The following is a 19,037-nucleotide window of genomic DNA, read 5'->3' as shown; positions in this document are numbered from 1 at the left end:
GGGTGTTTTGGCTTGTGAGGGTCTCTGGGGGTCGTTTTGACCATCTAGGATGGAGCCCTTGGCCATACGTTATCACTACCTCAGAGCTTAGATGTACTTAAGGGCACAGCTTCTTGCATTGCGAGACTCCCCCCTCTTGCAAGCCTGGCCCTCCACGTTATCGAGGGCCTACCTCAATGACGGGTCTTGGAACCCAGAGAGGTGGCATGGGGCGAAGAGGGGGTTGAGGGTTTTTTTTATGTAATTCGTTTTACTTTATTTTAAATTTTGTATTTATATGTTTTATTCTATGGCTGTTCACCGCCCTGAGTCCTTTGGGAGTAGGGCGGTATACAAATTGAAATAATAAATAAAATAAATAAATAAATAAAACACCCCAATAAATTAAGAATGAATTAAAATTTGCGTTTTAAAAAGGGGAAAAGGGAAAAATTAGGCCAGGCCAGCCTGATGGAATAAAAAGGTCTTGAGAATGCGGCGGAAGGTGTGTAGATCCAGGATCCCCCGTATTTCCGGGGGGAGCTCATTCCAGATAGTAGGTGCCCCCACAGAGAAGGCTCTCCCCCTGGGGGCCGCCAGTCGACATTGTTTGGCCGACGATACCCGGAGGAGCCCCTCTCTATGCGGCTGGTGGGAGGCTACTGGTGGCAGCAGGTGGCCCCGTAGATAACCAGGTCCTAAGCCATGGAGCACTCTAAAGGTGATAACCAAGACCTTGAAGCACACACGGAAGACCACCGGGAGCCAGTGCAGCTCGTGCAGGAGAGGTGTTACATGGGAACGCCATGTCGCTCCCATTACCACCCGCGCGGCCGCACTCTGTGCCAGTTGGAGCCTCCGGCTGCTCCTCAAGGGGAGCCCCATGTAGAGAGCGTTGCAGTAGTCCAGGCAGGAAGTGACGAGGGCATGAGTGACCATGCGTAAGGAGTCCCGATCCAGAAAGGGATGCAACTGGCGAATCAGGCGAACATGATGAAAAATCCTCCTGGTCACGGCCATCAAATGCTCTTCTAAAGACTGCCGTGAATCCAGGAGGACGCCCAAGTTGCGAGCCCTCTCCGTGGGAGCCAGCGATTCGCCCCCAATAGTCAATGATGGCACCAACTGACTATATCGGGACGTCAGAAACCACAGCCACTCGGTCTTGGATGGGTTGAGCCTGAGCCTGTTTCTCCCCATCCAGATCCGCACGGCCTCCAGGCACCGGGACATCACTTCAAGGGCATCGTTGGGGTGGTCCGGGGTGGAGATGTACAGCTGAGTATCGTCAACGTACTGATAGTACTTCACCCCGAAACCACGGATGATCTCACCCAGCGGCTTTACATAAATGTTGAACAGAAGGAGCAAGAGGGCCGACCCTTGTGGCACCCCAAGGCACCTCGGGGTCAACCTCTGCCCCCCTGCTAACACAGACTGCAACCGGTGGGAGAGAAAGGAGGAGAACCACTGCAACACAGTGCCCCCCCACCCCTAACTCTTCCAGTCGGTGCAGCATGATATCATGGTCGATGGTATCAAAAGCCACTGAGAGATCTAATAGGACCAGGACAGAGGAGCAACCTCTGTCCCGAGCCCTCCAGAGATCATCAACCAACGTGACCAATGCCATTTCCGTGCTGTACCCAGGCCTGAAGCCCGACTGGAACGGATCCAGATACACCGTTTCATCCATGTGCTGGGGGAGTTGTCGCGCAACCACATTCTCAACAACCTTCGCCACAAAGCTAAGTTTGGAGTCTGGACGATAATTAGACAACACTGCTGGGTCCAGGGAAGGCTTCTTGAGGAGAGGCCTCACCACTGCCTCTTTCAAGGCGGCAGGGAAGTCACCCTCACTCAATGAAGCATTTATAATCCCCTGGAGCCAGCCTCGCGTCACCTCCCGAGAAGCCAGCACTAACCAGGAGGGACATGGGTCCAACAAACATGTGGTTGCGTTCAGTCTACCCAGAATCCTGTCCACGTCATCAGGAGTCACAGAATCAAACTCATCCCAGATAACATTCTCAAGACCTGCCTCAGTCATCCCCCCTGAAACTACCCAGTCGGAGTCCAGACCTTCCCGAATCTGAGTGATTTTGTCATGCAGATACTGTACAAAGTCATCAGCTCTACCCTCCAAGGGGTCCTCCCGCACTCCCTGATGGAGCAAGGAGCGGGTCACCCTAAACAGGGCGGTCGGGCAGTTCTCTGATGACGCAATAAGAGCAGCAAAATAATTACACTTTGCTGCTTTTATCACCACTAGGTAATTCTTAATATGAGATCTTACCAGTGTCCAGTCAGACTCAGAAAGACTGGCCCTCCAACTACTCTCTAGGCGTCTTTTCTGGCACTTCATCTCCCTTAGCTCCTCAGTGAACCAAGGAGCCAGATGAGATCGGCGCTGGGTCAGAGGCAGCAAAGGCACGACCCGATCCAGAGCTCCAGCGGCCGCCCTGTCCCAGGCGGCCACTAGGTCTCCAGTCGAGGTGTGAGCCAGAGCCTCAGGGAATGGCCCAAGCTTCATCTGGAACCTGTCAGGCTCCATCAGGCACCTGGGGCAGAACAATCTTACCAGCTCTGCCTCCCTGCGGCGAGGTGCAGCGGTTCGAAGGTCAAGGTGAAGGAGAGAGTGATCCAACATGACAAGGGCTCGGTGACTATATCCCCTATCTCCAGATCACTCAACCACTGTCCAGAGATAAAAACCAGGTCCAGCGTGGCCAGATGGAATATGCTATGGAGAAGTTCAGAAAGCTGTCCCCTCTGGTAAGGAATGGCAGTAGTAACCTGGACTCCCTCAGAACCCACATCAAAGCTGTCCATTTGTCCTATAGTCCGGGGCATAGATGGAATAAAGCCAGGCCAGGAGGCAGAAGTAAATAGTAAGCCTGGGGGCAGAATTCGGTGACACACGGAAAGACAGAGAAGAGGCAAAAACGCAGTTGGGGTAATGACCATAATGAGGCCTGCACAGGCCAAAAAGTGGGGGGGAGGGTATGGCCCGAGGCAACCCAAAAAAAATTGATCATGAAAATACAGTCAGCCTGCAGTATAGATGCAGTCCTCACATCAGTACATCAGCCAGCTATTTGCTGTTTTGGGGGTTAGAACTGGTTGCTTCCCCCAAATTAAATATTATTACTCTGATAAAACTTGCTTGTTTTTAGGTAGAAACAATGACATTATCAGCTGGTTCCAAATCTTAACTTAATCACACATAATGGGAGGTTAGCATCCTGTTGTGGATTTTATATTTTTCATGTTGATTTTCTTATTATAATACAGCACATTATATAATGTGCGCTAAGGATTTTGTCTTATTTCATTGGTGTTGATTTCTATGCCTCTAATTTAGAGCAAACTAGACTGAAGAATAACAAATAGCATACAAGGCAAGATGCACCAAAGCCAGTCAAGTTATTTAATTTCTGGTAGGAGAAGGGCTCCCAGTGACACATTTTCCTTTTCCTGGCAGTGTAAATGCAATGACAATAAATTTAAAATCATTGCTGTGGTATCCTGACATTTAAAATCCACTTCCTCTGGCAGCTGTTTCATTCTGCCAACCATGAACTGCATCAAAGATTTTTACTTTGATATTACTATACTCCACACCAATTTATTTACCTTAAAATTATATCAAAAAGCCTTCATCCGAAGGAGAGGGGGTGCTGATGACTTGCCTGTGGTTACTGTAATTATTGCAAAGCTATTACAAGTATAAATAAATAGGCATCTATTCTTCTGCTTCAGGCATACGGCCCTCCACTACTGCTTTGCACTATTTCATAGTCTATGAAGATTTTGTCACAGGTATATTAGAGCAGCATTTTTCACATTGTGTCGTGCACAACCCTAAGTTTCCAGGATGTGTGCTTGCTGGGATTCCTTCGGATGAGGCTCTAACAAAGAAAAAAAGAAAGGAAGAAAAATAAAGTGAATGCAAACAATTTTCTATGATTAGAGCTTTGCTTCTGGCTCAGGAGAATTTTTTTAAAAAACTGAGAGATTCTGCAGTCTGAAAAAGTTTGAAAACTGCAGCATTACAGAATCAATTATTACCTATGCTGTGTTTTTTCACTTTGGTTCATCTCCCCACTTTGTTCTTTCTCAGATTCTCTCCATGGGAATGATGACTGAATATTATCACTACTTTTTTACAACTCTGGTAAGATACTTCGGTAATTATTTGTACCATTACCACAGAAATAGCTGAAGAGCTTATTTTATGGCAGTGTTCTATGTATAGCCATGGTAGATTTCAAAAAAATAAAATTCTGCTCAAAATGATTATAGCTCGCAGTCAGATCTTGTAAACAAGATGGCTTGGCGTATCCATCTCAATCAGCAATTCACATACTCTCTTTTCATCTCTCTTCAATCTGCTAATTAATTTAGTGAAGAACTCACACTTTAACAGCATATTCTTGAAAATGTTGGGCAGGAGGAAAAGATCAAAGTTACTAGTCTACTATGAAATTTGTAATTATTTTGTCATAGAATAATTATCTCCAACCAGGAACTCTGGGAACTTGTGATCATGTTGGCTGTAAACAATAGATTTTTGTAATCAACATAGATGGAGTATGTCCAGTGGGTGAATGCTGAACTAGTCTTACTTAAGGTTTCCGTAGGATTTCTCTAAAATGGAGGAATTGGTCACAAAATCAAACTAGTATCCTTAATTGTTTCTGATTATATTTTAACTGAATCAAACACATTTGTTTAGGCTTTCAGGATGTTATTGATTTAGAGCAATCCATATTATTCAAGGATTTTATTAAATGAAGCCAGAGATGTTCCATAATGAAAGTAAGGGCAACTTCTCAAATAATTCCTATTATATCAGTGGATTATCTTTTGTGTACAAAAGTTGACCATAAAATCAATATTGTTACAAAAAACTCTACTTTAACATCCTTGAAAATAAATTATTATTAATAATTTTTGTAAATGTTACAGTCTCATATTGAGAAAACATTTCAAATATACAGAAAGAATTTTTTTCCTTTTTCTTCCCTCACTTAATTATTTCTACCATTGTGAAAGATGAGAATGTTCTAATTAAAACCAGAGTATACAGTAGTATCTAAATGGATGGATGGATGGATGGATGGATGGATGGATGGATGGATGGATGGACGGAAGGATTTCACATCCTGACAAATGATTTATATTCTTTCATGTTATGTTATTTATGACATGATCTTAAAATGTGCCACACAATCACTCAAATTAGCTCTTATATTCCTGCTTTGCAAACCTCTAATTTACATGGAACTGCTTCTTCGCTGATATAATACATACATCAGATAAAATGACAGCAATTTACCCCAGGTAGCAGGCAAGAGAAATACCAAGCTTCTAAATTGTAAAATTATATTGTTTATGTTGTTGACTCTTTCAAGGGATGAAACAATCAATTTGTCATGATTTTCTGGGTAGGTTCTCTCCCCCCCCCCCCCGGTGTTTGTAGCAGAAACATTATTACAAAAATATTATAAATCAGCACATATACTCCTGGGCACCTTTCTTAGAATATAATATTGCAAATATCTGGAGTTCTGTGTTAACACAAATCATACCTATGATATCTAATAAATCATATTCAGCTCATCATTATTTAGATTTAATAATGTATGCAGTGTCTAGAAACCTGGACTTAAGAAGAAAAATATATATTCAATACCAATAGGGATTTGGCAGAAATTGTGAAAGGCAAAGATAAGATTTCACATTCAGCTGTATTATTTCAGCTTTAAGTCTACATAGATGGTATTTGTTGATACAAAATACTATTTTCCATATTGGACTATTTCAGTTTCTCTGCTCAAAGAATAATACAAGGATAACTAATTGGAAGCTATATAATTGATATAAAGTTCTACCAACCCAGTGTAGCACTTTCATGTTATTGGATTGAAGTAATACAACATGATTCATTTTATCTTTAATGCCCTTGTCTTTTCCTTTTGTTGTTGTATTACCAACAAAATCTTGGTAATACAGGATTTGTTTGCACTAGACCTGGAACCCTATAGGTACAGTGGAGTCAATATGACTGGATTTCGTCTGCTTAACATTGACAATACACAAGTGGCTTCTGTTATTGATAAGTGGTCAATGGAAAGATTACAGGCACCACCCAAGCCAGAGACTGGACTCCTGGACGGCATGATGACTGTAAGTGACAAAACACCATTTGAAATGAAATAAGAAGTTATATTATTTTAATGACAAGCAAATTCTAAGTGAGTTGGTGACATAAAATCAATAGAGTATTGCAGCTGCTCTATGTTCATATGCAAAGATATGGTTATATTAATGAGCTGCAGAAACATGGTACATTTATGCCTCTATGAGATCTGGAACATCTTTGGAACCAATCTAATTGCAATCATGTCCCAGGTTAAACCAATTGAAATCAGACTGCAAATGGCTTCCTTTCAAGATGCAATTAGCCCAACATTTCTCCAGGGCAAAGTGTTTTGTACAGGAAGAAACTTAGGAAATTCTAGTTTAGGTAAAAGAAGTTCATGCCATACTTTTATAGATAGCCACAACTGAGTGGAAGCCAAGGTAATTTTGGAATAAGTAATGCCTTTGAATAATTCTGTAAGTTTTTTTTTTTTGAACAATTCTGAATTTTCAGAAATGCCGTAGAAATTGAGACAACCCAGAAACCTGCTCTTTACAGTGCAAGGCAGTGTTTACCTGCAAATGCATTGAAAACAATGAATTTCTGTTATCGTAAGAGCATGATGTTTCACTTAATGACTGTGCTTAATGATGAAGTTGCTGGTACCAATTGTGATCAGTAAGTGAGAACTACCTGCAGTTGCTATGGTATTGATGGTGTTCTCATATCCTAAGGTCTCTTCTTTTACATCCAGTATTCTAAAGAAAAAAAGTAAGAAACTATGTTGTTAAACAATTCAAAGCGATTCTCGATGTGTGGATTGTGGCTAAATTCCTGCTTGTGAGAAGTTTGGAGCTTATGGTATGATGATAGTATATTGAATTAAGATAGGAAGATTAAGATTCACACCCACCCACAACCACGGAATGTCACTGGATGACTTTGGGCCAGTCTTCAAATTCAACCTTGTGCTTCTAAAGGAAAGGCATGATATAAATACAACAAAGTACAGGAATAGTTCACATGTAATACTAATTAGTTGTATTGATTGAGACTTCAAAGGGATTCCAGAGTTGTGCTGCAATTAAAGGTAACTGATAAATTCACATTGCCTATGTTTTGCAATGATCTATGTAGGTTAATGAAACAGAGAAGTAATCTGTTAATTTCCGGAAGGATTTATAATACTGGCATAGACATGTAACTACAAAGTGGATTAGCTTAGCTGTTACACAATAGTGTTATTATCTCATCAGGATAATCATGCAGCTTTCTTGCTTAATTCATTAAATTTTGTATGTCAGGGAAAACAACACTACTTTGTACTGGTAACCTACCACATTTTTCCCCTTTAGGAAAAAATGTTATTTAAGAATTGGAAAAAAGTCAGAATAGCACAACAGTACATATTAGCTGGTTGTTATATAACAATCTGCCTCAAAAAACAATCAAAACCATTCTTCTTCTTCAGGTTGAACAATTAACTTTTGAATTAACTGTGAAGCTTAATAATAAATAATGCTACATTTCACTACAGGTTTTAGTCTTTTAACCAAATCACAGGGTTAGACCAATTAAACATTGTAAGGCTCTCATCTCAACAATTTAATGTTAGCAAATTTTAATTAGTGACCTGATTCAGGGACTTGCTGGTCCAGAAAACAAATGTCTGAACTTAGGCCTACTGCTATTTTATCATAGACAATTTATTGTAAAGCCATAAATGTATTGCATAAAGAAAGCATATGCCTACACAGAAATTCACGAACCATAGGAAGAAAATTCTGCAGTGAATGTTTGGGTAAGAATAAATTGAAAGAGAAACACAAGTGATAACTTCATGGAAGTTATCTGCCAGGACAGCAGAAGATATTGGTCTCTTTCAAAGAAGTGTGTGATAGCAGGAAATTTCAGCTTAGTTTACATCTGCTGAAAGTCTAACTCTGCTAAAAAAATTATTGATCGAGTTTGGAGCTACAGTCTGCCTCAGCTTGTCATGATAGTACATGGCTTAGAAAATACAAAACTAACCACAAAAGAATAAAAGCAAAGAAATCACATGGGAGGAAAAAAGGCTGGGGAAAAAACCCGAACCACTCAAAAGATTTTTTTAAAAAATACTCAAGGGATAGAATTCTCACCCTTGGGTAGAGCCAGGATTTCATGGCTTGCTTAAATAGAATGGGGGCGGGGTACTCATGAATCATGGGGAGAATGGTTGAAAAAGGCCATTTCCTGAGACCCACCATGTGACATTGTTTAAGCAACGGCAACAATACTGTTTGAATCCTCAAATAACCAACCCTTATGCCATGAACTGCTTTATAACTAGCATCGTGAATTAACTCAGAGGTTCGCTGGCTGCTAACACAGCTCACAAAACAGAGGTGTCCTTTTACTTTCCAGAAAAATAGGGAGGGTCCCTTCTGAAATGCTTCCCACACACACCCCTTTCTGTGGGCTAAGATATCCTTTACATGATGGTAGTCCAGCCCATGGCTCTTCCTCCTCTCTCGTAATGTCATTCCTACATACTATTACGAGGATTCTGATGACTTCCTCAGAAGTCAAGCTCAGACTCTTCCCAGATAATCTGATAAAATCACATTTCTATCTGACAGGAAACAAACTCTGTCCAGTCAAAGTTTAATTGTGTAATAATCTAGGAAATGTTATACATCATATATTAGATTACTCGCAAAAGCAGCCTAACTCTTTCAAACAAGGAATGAATCACATTATAAAATCATTTGCTAAGAGATTGGCGAAAAATTCAATAAACGACCAAACAAATAAATAAGACTACCAGTTTATTATCTGGTGGTTTTGATAAGGGTGGCTAAAGGGTAGGTCCCTTTATTTATAAGGGTAGACAAATAGCCCATTCACAGTTGCCATTGTGGTCATAAACTCTTGAGAATAAGGTGGTTTATTATCCATGACCTAATTCTCATGAAAAGGGGGAGTTTCAGAGGTGGACTGCTGCCGGTTCGGACTACTTCTGTGCTATCCTATCCTATATCGCCATGATTGTGAAGCTACGCACATGCACAGAAGGCCACACACATTCACATTTTTGGTGCTGGGAAAACTGGTTGTTACAACCAGCAGCAGCCCACCCCTGGGGAGTTTGTTAAAGGAAGTGACAGGAATCTTGGGAGAACTTATCCATGTTATGGTAAGGAAAGAAGCAATAGACAAGAGTCACCTTCTTTATTATATTTCAAGATTGGTTTTATAATATTTTGGATGGAAGATAAGCCAGATCTAATAGTTGAAAGGGTGATGGAGAAAGGTATCTGGAAAGGTTAAAAAAAGTGAAACAAGATACTTGAAGGACAGTTGCAAAATTCGTAGCAGAAAGAAATGAAAAACATTTAAAACTCTAGATAGATGCAGAGTTTTCTAAAATTCATGTGTGTGTGTGGAATGGAGAGATATGTATAGGAAATATATTTTCAGATAGTTTGTGAAAAGTGCTCAAGCAACAATAAAGGCTTGAAGGGTATGAGAGATACAAAAGGAAAATAAAGAAAGCATAAGCTCGTTGTAAGGACAAGGGGCTAAATTGGTAAAGCATGATAGTGGGGAGGAAGAATATTTTAAAATCAGTCTGTCAACTCGCAGAGCATTCCTGACCTGCTCTCGAGTTGCCATAGGCAGGGGGATGGGGAACCAAGCCTCGCAAGTGAGGGAATTGCACTTCAGTCAAAACAAAAGCACATTCCAGCCATCTCTATGTCAAGGCTATCTCTACGGAGACCCACAGTAGCCGGAGGAAGGGACTTCTACAACCCGTGAAATTGCTTTGTAGGGAAATGTGACTGATGACACACCTTGGGGGGAGGGGGGAACAGGGTCAGAGCCGGGGCATGAATTAAGTGAGGTCAGAGTTGGCTTCACTTGGAATGTGCTGACATGAAGCTCCTAATAAATAACGGGATTTCTTTTGAAGCTTGGCTCGAGGCTCATGATTTAATTAGGGCACCGGTCAGAACCCTGACACAGTCTTCTTTCAGAAAGGAAATGAAGCCATAGTTAGTCTTAATTATGCCAGTAGTGAAGAAGAGATATACAACTGCAAACAATGAAAAGTGAAAAGAACAGTTAATTACTTTATATGAATTCAGGTAGGTCATTACAGCCAAATGGAAGACAGCCAATTTGGCATTGTGCTTAAGGCAGTAGACCAGGGGTGTCAAACTCAAGGCCTGCAAACCGAAATTGGCCTGTGGGGTGCTTAAATCAGCTTGCAAATAGCAAAGGACTGGCACATGGTGCCTCTGGCAGATAAAAGGGAGAATGAGGGGGCCAGGTGTGCCCCCCACACTCCACTTTTGGCCTGGAAGACCTCCTGCAATGCTCTGCTGGCCAAAACAGGGTGCAGGAGGCCATCCAGGGGCACAGGGGTGCCACACGTGCCCCCACCCCATGCGTGGCCCATGGAGGGGAACTACAATACTGATCTGGCCCTTGAAGAAATCCAGTTTGACACCCCTGCAGTAGACCAAAAACTGGGAGACCCTGCATTCTAGCAATAGCTATAGTGCTTAGACTTATATATCGCTTCACAGTGCTTTACAGCCCTCTCTAAGTGGTTTACATATTCAGCATATTGCCCCCAACAATCTGGGTCCTCATTTTACTGACCTTGGAAGGATGGAAGGCTGAGTCAATCTTGAGCCAGTCAGAATTGAACTCCTTGCAGTGAGCAGTGAATTAGCCTGCAATATTGCATTCTAACACTGTGCCACCACGATTCATCCCACATTGAGCACAAAATCCAGCTGGATGACTTTGTGCCAGTCATATTCTCTCAGTGCTCGAAAAAGGCAAAGGCAAAGCCCTTCCAAACTATTGCTAAGAAAACTGCTTGGACTGCCAGGCAGTCACCAAGAGTCAGCAAAACTCAAAGGCACCAAATTCAGTGGTGGGGGAGGAGATGAATTTCATCCTAAGGAACGAAATTGGGCAAGTTCCTCCAGCAGATTATGAACTAACATACTTGGGAATACTGTGATAGAAATGCAACAAGAACCATAACGTGAGGCATTTTAGCTTACTATCTTTGAAAAATGCCATAGAAATTGTGTGCCTGACCTTACTATTCAATAAAGTTACTCATCATTATTTGTTAAATTGCAATGATACAACTATTAGATGACTTCATAGTTGGCTGAATGACAACATCCAGAGAGTTGTCATAGATAGCTCCATAGCAACTTGGATATAGCAGTGGGACAAATACCACAAGCCCAGACCTCTGTTTGGGCCCTGTCCTATTCAAAATTTTTATTAATTATTTGTATGAAGAAATGAGTTACTGTAGCCCTCACAGCATGGAAAAGACTGGCCAAGAACTACAACTGACCCCATCATTCCTTACATCCAGAAAGGCTCTGAAGACAGTTTGGCTAAAAGTGTAAAATTTTAAAATGTAAAAGTTAGGAAACCTCTAGTTCTCTTATGCTGTTTCTATTACTTTTTCTACTTCTGCTTTTCTATATACTTCCCAAAGTCTAAGCAATTGGTTTCAATGTACAAACAAACAACAAACAAAAATCATTAAATTGGCAGAAAACCCAAAATAGGAGAAATAACTAGCATTTTAGAAGAAAATAAGATTTCGAAAACATGCTATTCCTCTCATGTTGTTGGGTTTTTTTGTCTTTTCCCCAAAACAGACAGAATCAGCTTTGATGTATGATGGCGTTTACATGGTAGCAGTGGCGTCCCAACGGGCCTTCCAAATGACAGTCAGTTCCCTCCAGTGTCACCGGCATAAGCCATGGAGGTTTGGAACTCGCTTTATGAATCTGATAAAAGAGGTATATATGGTTGTTCTTGGCATCAAAAACGATGCTTTCTTTACCTTTACTGAATATGGTCTATTTTATTCATAATGTTCAATGTCTCTCCAGTGTCCCAATATATTCAAATTCCCTTCTTTGACAAAGAAGCATCATCTTAGCATTGCCCAAATTTTGTTTAGTTTGTTGTAAAGGAGAATTAAGTTTTAAACATCAGTAATTCTGGCTTCAGAATTAATCAAGAAACTATTAAATTTCAACTTCTAGTAAATTTCTATTTGTTCAGCTTGGGAAACTGAAACAATTATTCTTTTTTTCAGAATTCCCTCAAAAGAATGTATTTGCTGAAATGCAGAGAATGAATGGCCTTGTTTTCAAGTATTTTTTCCAAAAAGCTCATTCATTTTTTCTCACAAAGAGGGCAACAGTGAAATTTATCTAGCTTATGTCTACAATTGTATTACAATTCTTATGTACTAGAATTGCCATTAATTGTCCTGTGTGTTATATCATACAGGGAAACTTCCTTCCTTCCTTCCTTCCTTCCTTCCTTCCTTCCTTCCTTCCTTCCTTCCTTCCTTCCTTCCTTCCTTCCTTTCTCCCTCCCTCCCTCCCTCCCTCCCTTCTTTTGAGAAGGCAGTGCTTTCAGCTAGATTTTATACACTTAGCTAGACAACTGAATGCTATAACAGCATTGGATATCTAAAGATAAAATTTAGATCCTCTTCTGATTGCTTCAGAATCTTTTCATACCACAGGACTTTGGAGGGGGGGTTGGGTAGTGTGTGTGTGTGTGTGTGTGTGTGTGTGTGTGTGTGTGTGTGTGTGAGAGAGAGAGAGAGAGAGAGAGAGAGAGAGAGAGAGAGAGAGAGAGAGAGAGAGAGAGAGAGAGAGAGAGAGAGAAATGCATATTATTTTGCTAAATGGATTTGTTTCTGACCTTAGAATTTACAGTTCATCACAATAGCACTAAAATTTTTACAGATGCTATGAATAAATTATGAATACACTAAAATAAGAAGATGGAATAATCACAGGGTAGAGCAGATTTCCCATTTTAAGAATATGGATACAATTTGGAAAATTCAAGAAACAGAATTGCCCATTCAAATTGTATCATATGTTGTACTATTGATCTGAAGGTAATCCATTTATTTCTATTGCAATAAAAATATTATTTTTAAATCCTATTTGTGTTATAGTTACCATAAACAGGCCCATATACTAACCTGGCAAAAGTAGTCCCATATCCCATAAATCAGATCTGTACTTGAGCAGCAACCTATTTTGGGATTATTACGAACTTTAAATACCACAGAATTTTTCAATGGCCTTTTTTGATGCTTTGCATATAGAAGAGATTGAACAATGTAATTGTCTATGGAGCACAGGAAATATCAAAACAGGGATCCATATTGTTTTAAATTGCAATTTCTATGAAGACAGCCACCCTCATTATTTGTTGGGTTACCTGGTAAACGTCCAAGGAATTTTATATAACAACAAAATAAAACATTTCTACATTCCACATACAGCAAAATAATTTTCCTAGCTGAAAATAGTCTATCTGTTTTAAAGTTTTATATTTCTGGTTAATAACCTAAATATCACCGCCATCAGTATCTCTGGGTTGGGAAACAATTTTGTTTGTTTGTTCATTCATTCATTCATTCATTCTTTTTACAAATAACTCAAGCTGGCAAGCCTATCCAACCAGAATGGGACTTTTCGTCTCCGACTGTTCATTCTCCTTGGGCGATTCTCCCCCGACTTATCTCCTCAGCTGACACACCTCCATTCATTTGCCCTGGGCAATGGGCTACCGGCCCCTGCATCCCGCACCCTTTCACATGGCCCATTCGCAGAAAGAGGGTTCCTCCTGGGTGTTCCGCCCTCCGTGACAGTTAGCCCTTATCCAATTGGCTAGAGTGGGTGTAATAGAAATCCAGCGAAAGGAGAGAGGTATAAAAGAATTTGCCAAAATGCCTTCCTCCCTCTCTCTCTCTCTCTTCCCCCCATCAGCCTCCTCTCTACCCCCCTCCAAATACAGGGAGGAACAGTTGGTTTACTCAGAAGTAAGTCTCACCAAATTCAATGCTAGGATTGCAGTGTGAAATATTTGCCTAGTATTTCAAATGAAACAGTTGGTTTACTCGGAAGTAAAGAATACACTGAACAGTCAGAGACAAAAAGTCCTAGACCCTATCCAACATACTTTTCTCGTCCTATTTTCCCCACAACAGCAATCCTATGACATGGGTTGGGTTAAGAGAAAGTGACCCAAAGTCAAAAATTCAAAACACCCTACAATTATTTCATAGCACAAATGAAACTTTCTGGTATATGTAGGAGAATTAGAAATCAGCCTATGATTTCTCTAGTGATTTAATATAACAGAATTAGAGGTCATCAACTAGTTTTCATGTGGATTGATATGATATACCATGCATTCAGGTTCAATCAGTCATGGAGATTAAATCTTTTCCAAAAGGCTTCACCCCTGTAATCTTATGTCATTTGATATCTAAATCAAATTTAGATTAATGCTTCACTCTCCCTTTAAAAATAAGTATATTCCTTAAGAAAAAGCGGTAATTTCCTTGCAAAAACAAGGGTGTATTTTTTTCTTGAGTAATAAAAGGAGGAACTAATGGCATTTTTGAGAAGAAAAATATAACTATCTCTTTCCTCACATTTATTTTCTTCCTCAAATCAATTAGCCTCAGAAAATTGGACAGGATCACAAGGTCACTGGCCATCTTTTCTCAGTATATTGTATAATCTTTTCATTTAGCTTAAATAATTATTCCTAAATCTGTCCCCTTCAAAATATTTTCCTAAAACAGCTGCTAAATAAGGATTAATAATAAATAAGGAGCACATAAAGATATCTCATATACACCATTTGATCTACACTTGGCTATTTTTCTTAGCATGGCAAGATAATTTGCTAGGTTTTTAAGAAAAGCTGAATGCTGAAAAGAAAAGAAAAGAAAAGAAATCCCAATCCACCCACATGCAGAAACAGAAACACCAGGCTGCAGAAACAGATTTCAAGATGGTCTTTATAATTTGTAACAAATTGTTGGTTTTAAAACCCTATTAAAATCAATTTTCCCATAATGTTAGTGACAAAATTAAGTCATTTTGTCTGCTTGTTTGGAACACTTATATGATTATCCAATGAATGAACAAATAAAGATTTGAAATTGGAATTAGGAGCTGCCAAACTCTTTATGATACAGAATAAATAGGTTGCAATACTACACGGTCACAGATGAGTAAAGTTCATCTTCACTTTCTACACAAATGTAGGCAGAGTTTATTCTGTTGTGAATACATGTGCATTCTTTATGCTCTCATCATAGAAGTGCACAGCTGCTTTCTATGTGTTCCACGTCAGAATAACAAGGACACATTTTTACATAGCGGAATGTATTATGGATGCTGTATTTTTATATATCCTTGTTTTCAGAAATTCAGCACGCATCCATCCTAAACTATATCATAACAGCCATTTGTCTAACAAAGAGTAATCATCAAATAACTTTCAATGCCTCTTATATGTATCTTTCTATGCGTGAATCTCACTGGGATACATCACATTGCTTTGATGTGGCAAAGCCTTCTGGAGGCATAAGAATGCATTCCACTCTCTCTCTCTCTCTGTCTGTCTCTCTCTCTCTCTCTCTCTCTCACACACACACACACACACACACATATATATATATCGGGGTGGTATTCACTTACCTTCGCTACCAGTTCGGAAATGTGAACGTGCACGCAGAGCGTAAAAAATGGGACATGATGACGTCTCAGTGGGTGGGTGGAGCCTCCCACAGCCGCTACTGGTTCACCCAAACCAGATAGAACTGGCTGAATATATATATTCGTAGATTTTCACGGGTAGGAGTATGCAAGTTTTTGTGTATTTGGATCTTTTCCCTTGTAAGATTGAGAGTATCTTGGCGACGTTTTGACGAGGTCCCACTCATCATCTTCAGGCTGGTGTCTTCGGCTTTGTGCTTGTGCAAGGAAACTTCGCACAAGCACGAAGCCGAAGACACCAGCCTAAAGATGACGAGTGGGACCTCGTCAAAACGTCGCCAAGATACTCTCAATCTTACATGGGAAAAGACCCGAATACACCAAAACTTTCTCACACACACACACACACACACACACACACATGCTTTTTAATTAATAACAAAGAAAAGGGGAGCAAAACACATAACAATGTTATAGTAATGGAGATGCATACATAAAAAGTGCTCTAAAAGTGATAGAAATACAACAATAAAAAAATATACAGTATGTAATTACAATAACGCTGTTAGAATTCTATATATACTTTTCTAATGAAAATATTATTCAAATATATATACATTTCTAATACATTGATATAACTATCATGTTTTTAAAACACCATCAAACAACCTATCCCAGGATTTTAGTAAGGACTTGATTGATGGATAAAAATGCTAAATTCAGTCTAAACATCTGGCTGATTAATAACAGAAAAGGCATGTATGTGCCTTGTCCTACCTATATGGATTGAATGAGTATTATATATGATTTATACTCAACATTAGTGATACGAAATTGAAGATTTGGGAGCAATATAAAAATCCAATATAAAAGTCCATCAGTATAAAAATCCATGAATACTATAAATTCTGTAAATATCTGTAAATATTTAAAATGTAGTAATGTTACCATAAATAAGATGGGAATGGAAATATTATTATCTCAAGTCATAAATTTCTGTCGTAAATTATGTTAATAATTCCAGGAGTTGAATAATACTGTGATAAATGGTAATTCAAAATTCCTTGAAATTCTTTTCTTTCAATTTCATTAGTGCATAATCTGCTTTCTGGCTTCAATATTTGTATTGTTAAGTATCATTATTACAGGTATTATAGACTTTCAACCAGTTGTTTAATGACCATTCAAAGTTATGATGGCTGAGGAAAGATTTGTAAAACACTTCCGATGTCTAAAATGTCGCTCTGTCCCCGATGGCCACATATCGTGATCTAGGTGCTTGGCAACTTGCTATCAAGCACTCTATGAACATGTTATCGCTATTTGCCAACTTCCCTAGAAAGCCAAATTGTTGTTACCTGCTGAAGGATTTCTCCTCCCCTCCATAAACAGGGAGAAGTGTGTGGAAATCCTTTTGTCAGACTGCAGAAGGAAAGTTTGGCTCATTTGCAGAAGTTCCCTTTTGTGGATGGAAGGGAGGGAAAATCCTGAACTGGGTTAGAGAAACAAAGAACTGAGCTCCATTCCTACACTGTTCAGGTTCTTCTGTGCATGTAGTACTTAGCTATTGATGAAATACTAAATTAAAGAAAAGTATAGAATTAATGGGGATGAGGTGGCTCAGTGGCTAAGACATTGAGCTTGTCGATAGAAAGGTCGGCAGTTCAGTGGTTCAAATCCCTGGTGCCGCATAATGGGGTGAGCTCCTGTTACTTGTCCCAGCTTCTGCCAACCTGTTGTGGCCCCGCCCTCTGAGCCTGTCCCATCGGAGGAAGAAAGCTCCGAGCATGAGGAAGAGGAGTCAGCCAGGCCTCCCTCTCCAGGCCCCTCCCCTCTGGCATTGTCTCAAGTGCCGGTCGAGGGAGAGGAGACAGCTGATTCGAATCAAAGTGATAATGAAACATCATTCCTGGACTCACGCCTCCGAAGGCGTGATAAACGTTTGCAGCAGCTTGGGAGGCGTGCTAGGGATTAGAACTGAGTCACTGGACCACACCCCAGAGACTATATAATAGAGGGTGGTGGTCAAGGATCTTTTGTGACGAACAAAGTAAACCTTGGACAGTCACTAAAGCCTCGTCCGGAACTGCTGGGAGGAATATTATTTCTGTTTGGACTTTCTTGAACGTTCGTATCTTATCTGTCTGTTTGTGAAAATAAAGTCCCTTGGCAGACGGTGTGTCTATCGCTGCCAAGAGGGAGATAAGAACTGGGTGCGTTCCAAAGTGTTTCCTTAACCCTCGGCTGGCTGTGTTGTGTGTGTGTGGGGACGGGGACAGATCACAACCTAGCAGTTTGAAAGCACCTAAAAAATGCAAGTAGAAAAATAGGGACCACCTTTAGTGGGAAGGTAGCAGCGTTCCGTGCATCTTTGGCATTTAGTCTTGCCGGCCACATGACCACGGAGATATCTTCGGACAGCGCTGGCTCTTCAGCTTTGAAACGGAGATGAACACTGCTCATCTCCATTTATATAGAGTTTATATAAACTATATAGATAGATATGATATAGATATAGATATAGATATAGATATAGATATAGATATCTGTTTATATAGAGTCGGGAATGACTAGCACATATGTGCGAGGGGAACCTTTACCTTTATAGAATTAATCAAACAAAGCTACATTAACCACTTTCAAAAGTAATTATATCAAGGAATAGAAGTTACACATCTATTTTTTATTTATAAAAGATGAAGCTAAACATACTGCACATAATCATATTTCTATCTCCCTTTCAATCTGGTTTTTTAGGGCCACTGGAGTGGTTTGACAGGACGCATTTCTTTCAACAAAACAGATGGTTTAAGAAAAGATTTTGATTTGGATATCATCAGCCTGAAGGAAGAAGGAATGGAAAAGGTAACCAGTTTGGTACCACTGTATTCCTAATGTGACCCATGGTACAGTCAGCAAGGCGGTAGATATTTAAAGGCCTAGTTGACTACAGATGGCTATATTGTTATCTATACCATAAGCTGACCAAGGCACATTGAAATGAATATTCAAGGCCTTTCTCCACCACTTTCTTCTCATAGCAACCTATGCAAATTTAATGTTTTTCTCAGATTGAAAAAAATACTGCTAGAATCATATCATCTTATTAAAAATTATTTACATTGGCAGCAAAATTAAGAGAATAATGTATTAAAATAAAATACCCATAAAATTAAAGCACTACTATTGTTTTCTTCTGCAAAAGATAGGAATCCTACAAATTGTGTTATTTTTCATATTCCATATGCTAATATAAACAAATTTAGATATAAGGACAATATCTTCCTTAGTACTTACCATCATGCCGGGTAGAGACCATGACTATTTTAAAT

At 39.8% G+C, this 19,037-nt stretch overlaps 1 protein-coding gene and 1 long non-coding RNA gene across 10 annotated transcripts in view; one reads left to right on the top strand and one right to left on the bottom strand.

Moving 5' to 3' along the window:
• The window catches only part of GRIK1 (glutamate ionotropic receptor kainate type subunit 1), a 216,541-nt gene that overhangs the window by 153,488 nt on the left and 44,016 nt on the right, over window positions 1–19,037 (top strand). For all 9 annotated transcript variants that reach the window (XM_087895062.1, XM_087895064.1, XM_034430595.3 and 6 more), the window contains 4 exons: window positions 4,103–4,156; window positions 5,998–6,171; window positions 11,812–11,955; window positions 18,463–18,570. In XM_087895062.1, coding sequence (XP_087751188.1) covers window positions 4,103–4,156; window positions 5,998–6,171; window positions 11,812–11,955; window positions 18,463–18,570 — 480 coding nt within the window. The remainder of the gene's footprint in view (window positions 1–4,102; window positions 4,157–5,997; window positions 6,172–11,811; window positions 11,956–18,462; window positions 18,571–19,037) is intronic.
• LOC117673451 (uncharacterized) lies at window positions 3,396–11,250 on the bottom strand. The gene is made up of 3 exons (XR_009621071.2): window positions 11,228–11,250; window positions 6,821–6,885; window positions 3,396–3,890 (listed from the first exon to the last, which is right to left on the bottom strand). It is a non-coding gene; the product is annotated as an uncharacterized LOC117673451 (long non-coding RNA).

This window comes from Pantherophis guttatus, chromosome 5 (genome assembly GCF_059756535.1).
Source record: "Pantherophis guttatus breed Tessera chromosome 5, ASM5975653v1, whole genome shotgun sequence".
In the NCBI taxonomy this organism is placed as follows: domain Eukaryota; kingdom Metazoa; phylum Chordata; class Lepidosauria; order Squamata; family Colubridae; genus Pantherophis; species Pantherophis guttatus.
The sequence above is the reverse complement of the archived record's forward strand: the minus strand, read 5'-3'. Positions and strand labels throughout refer to the sequence as shown.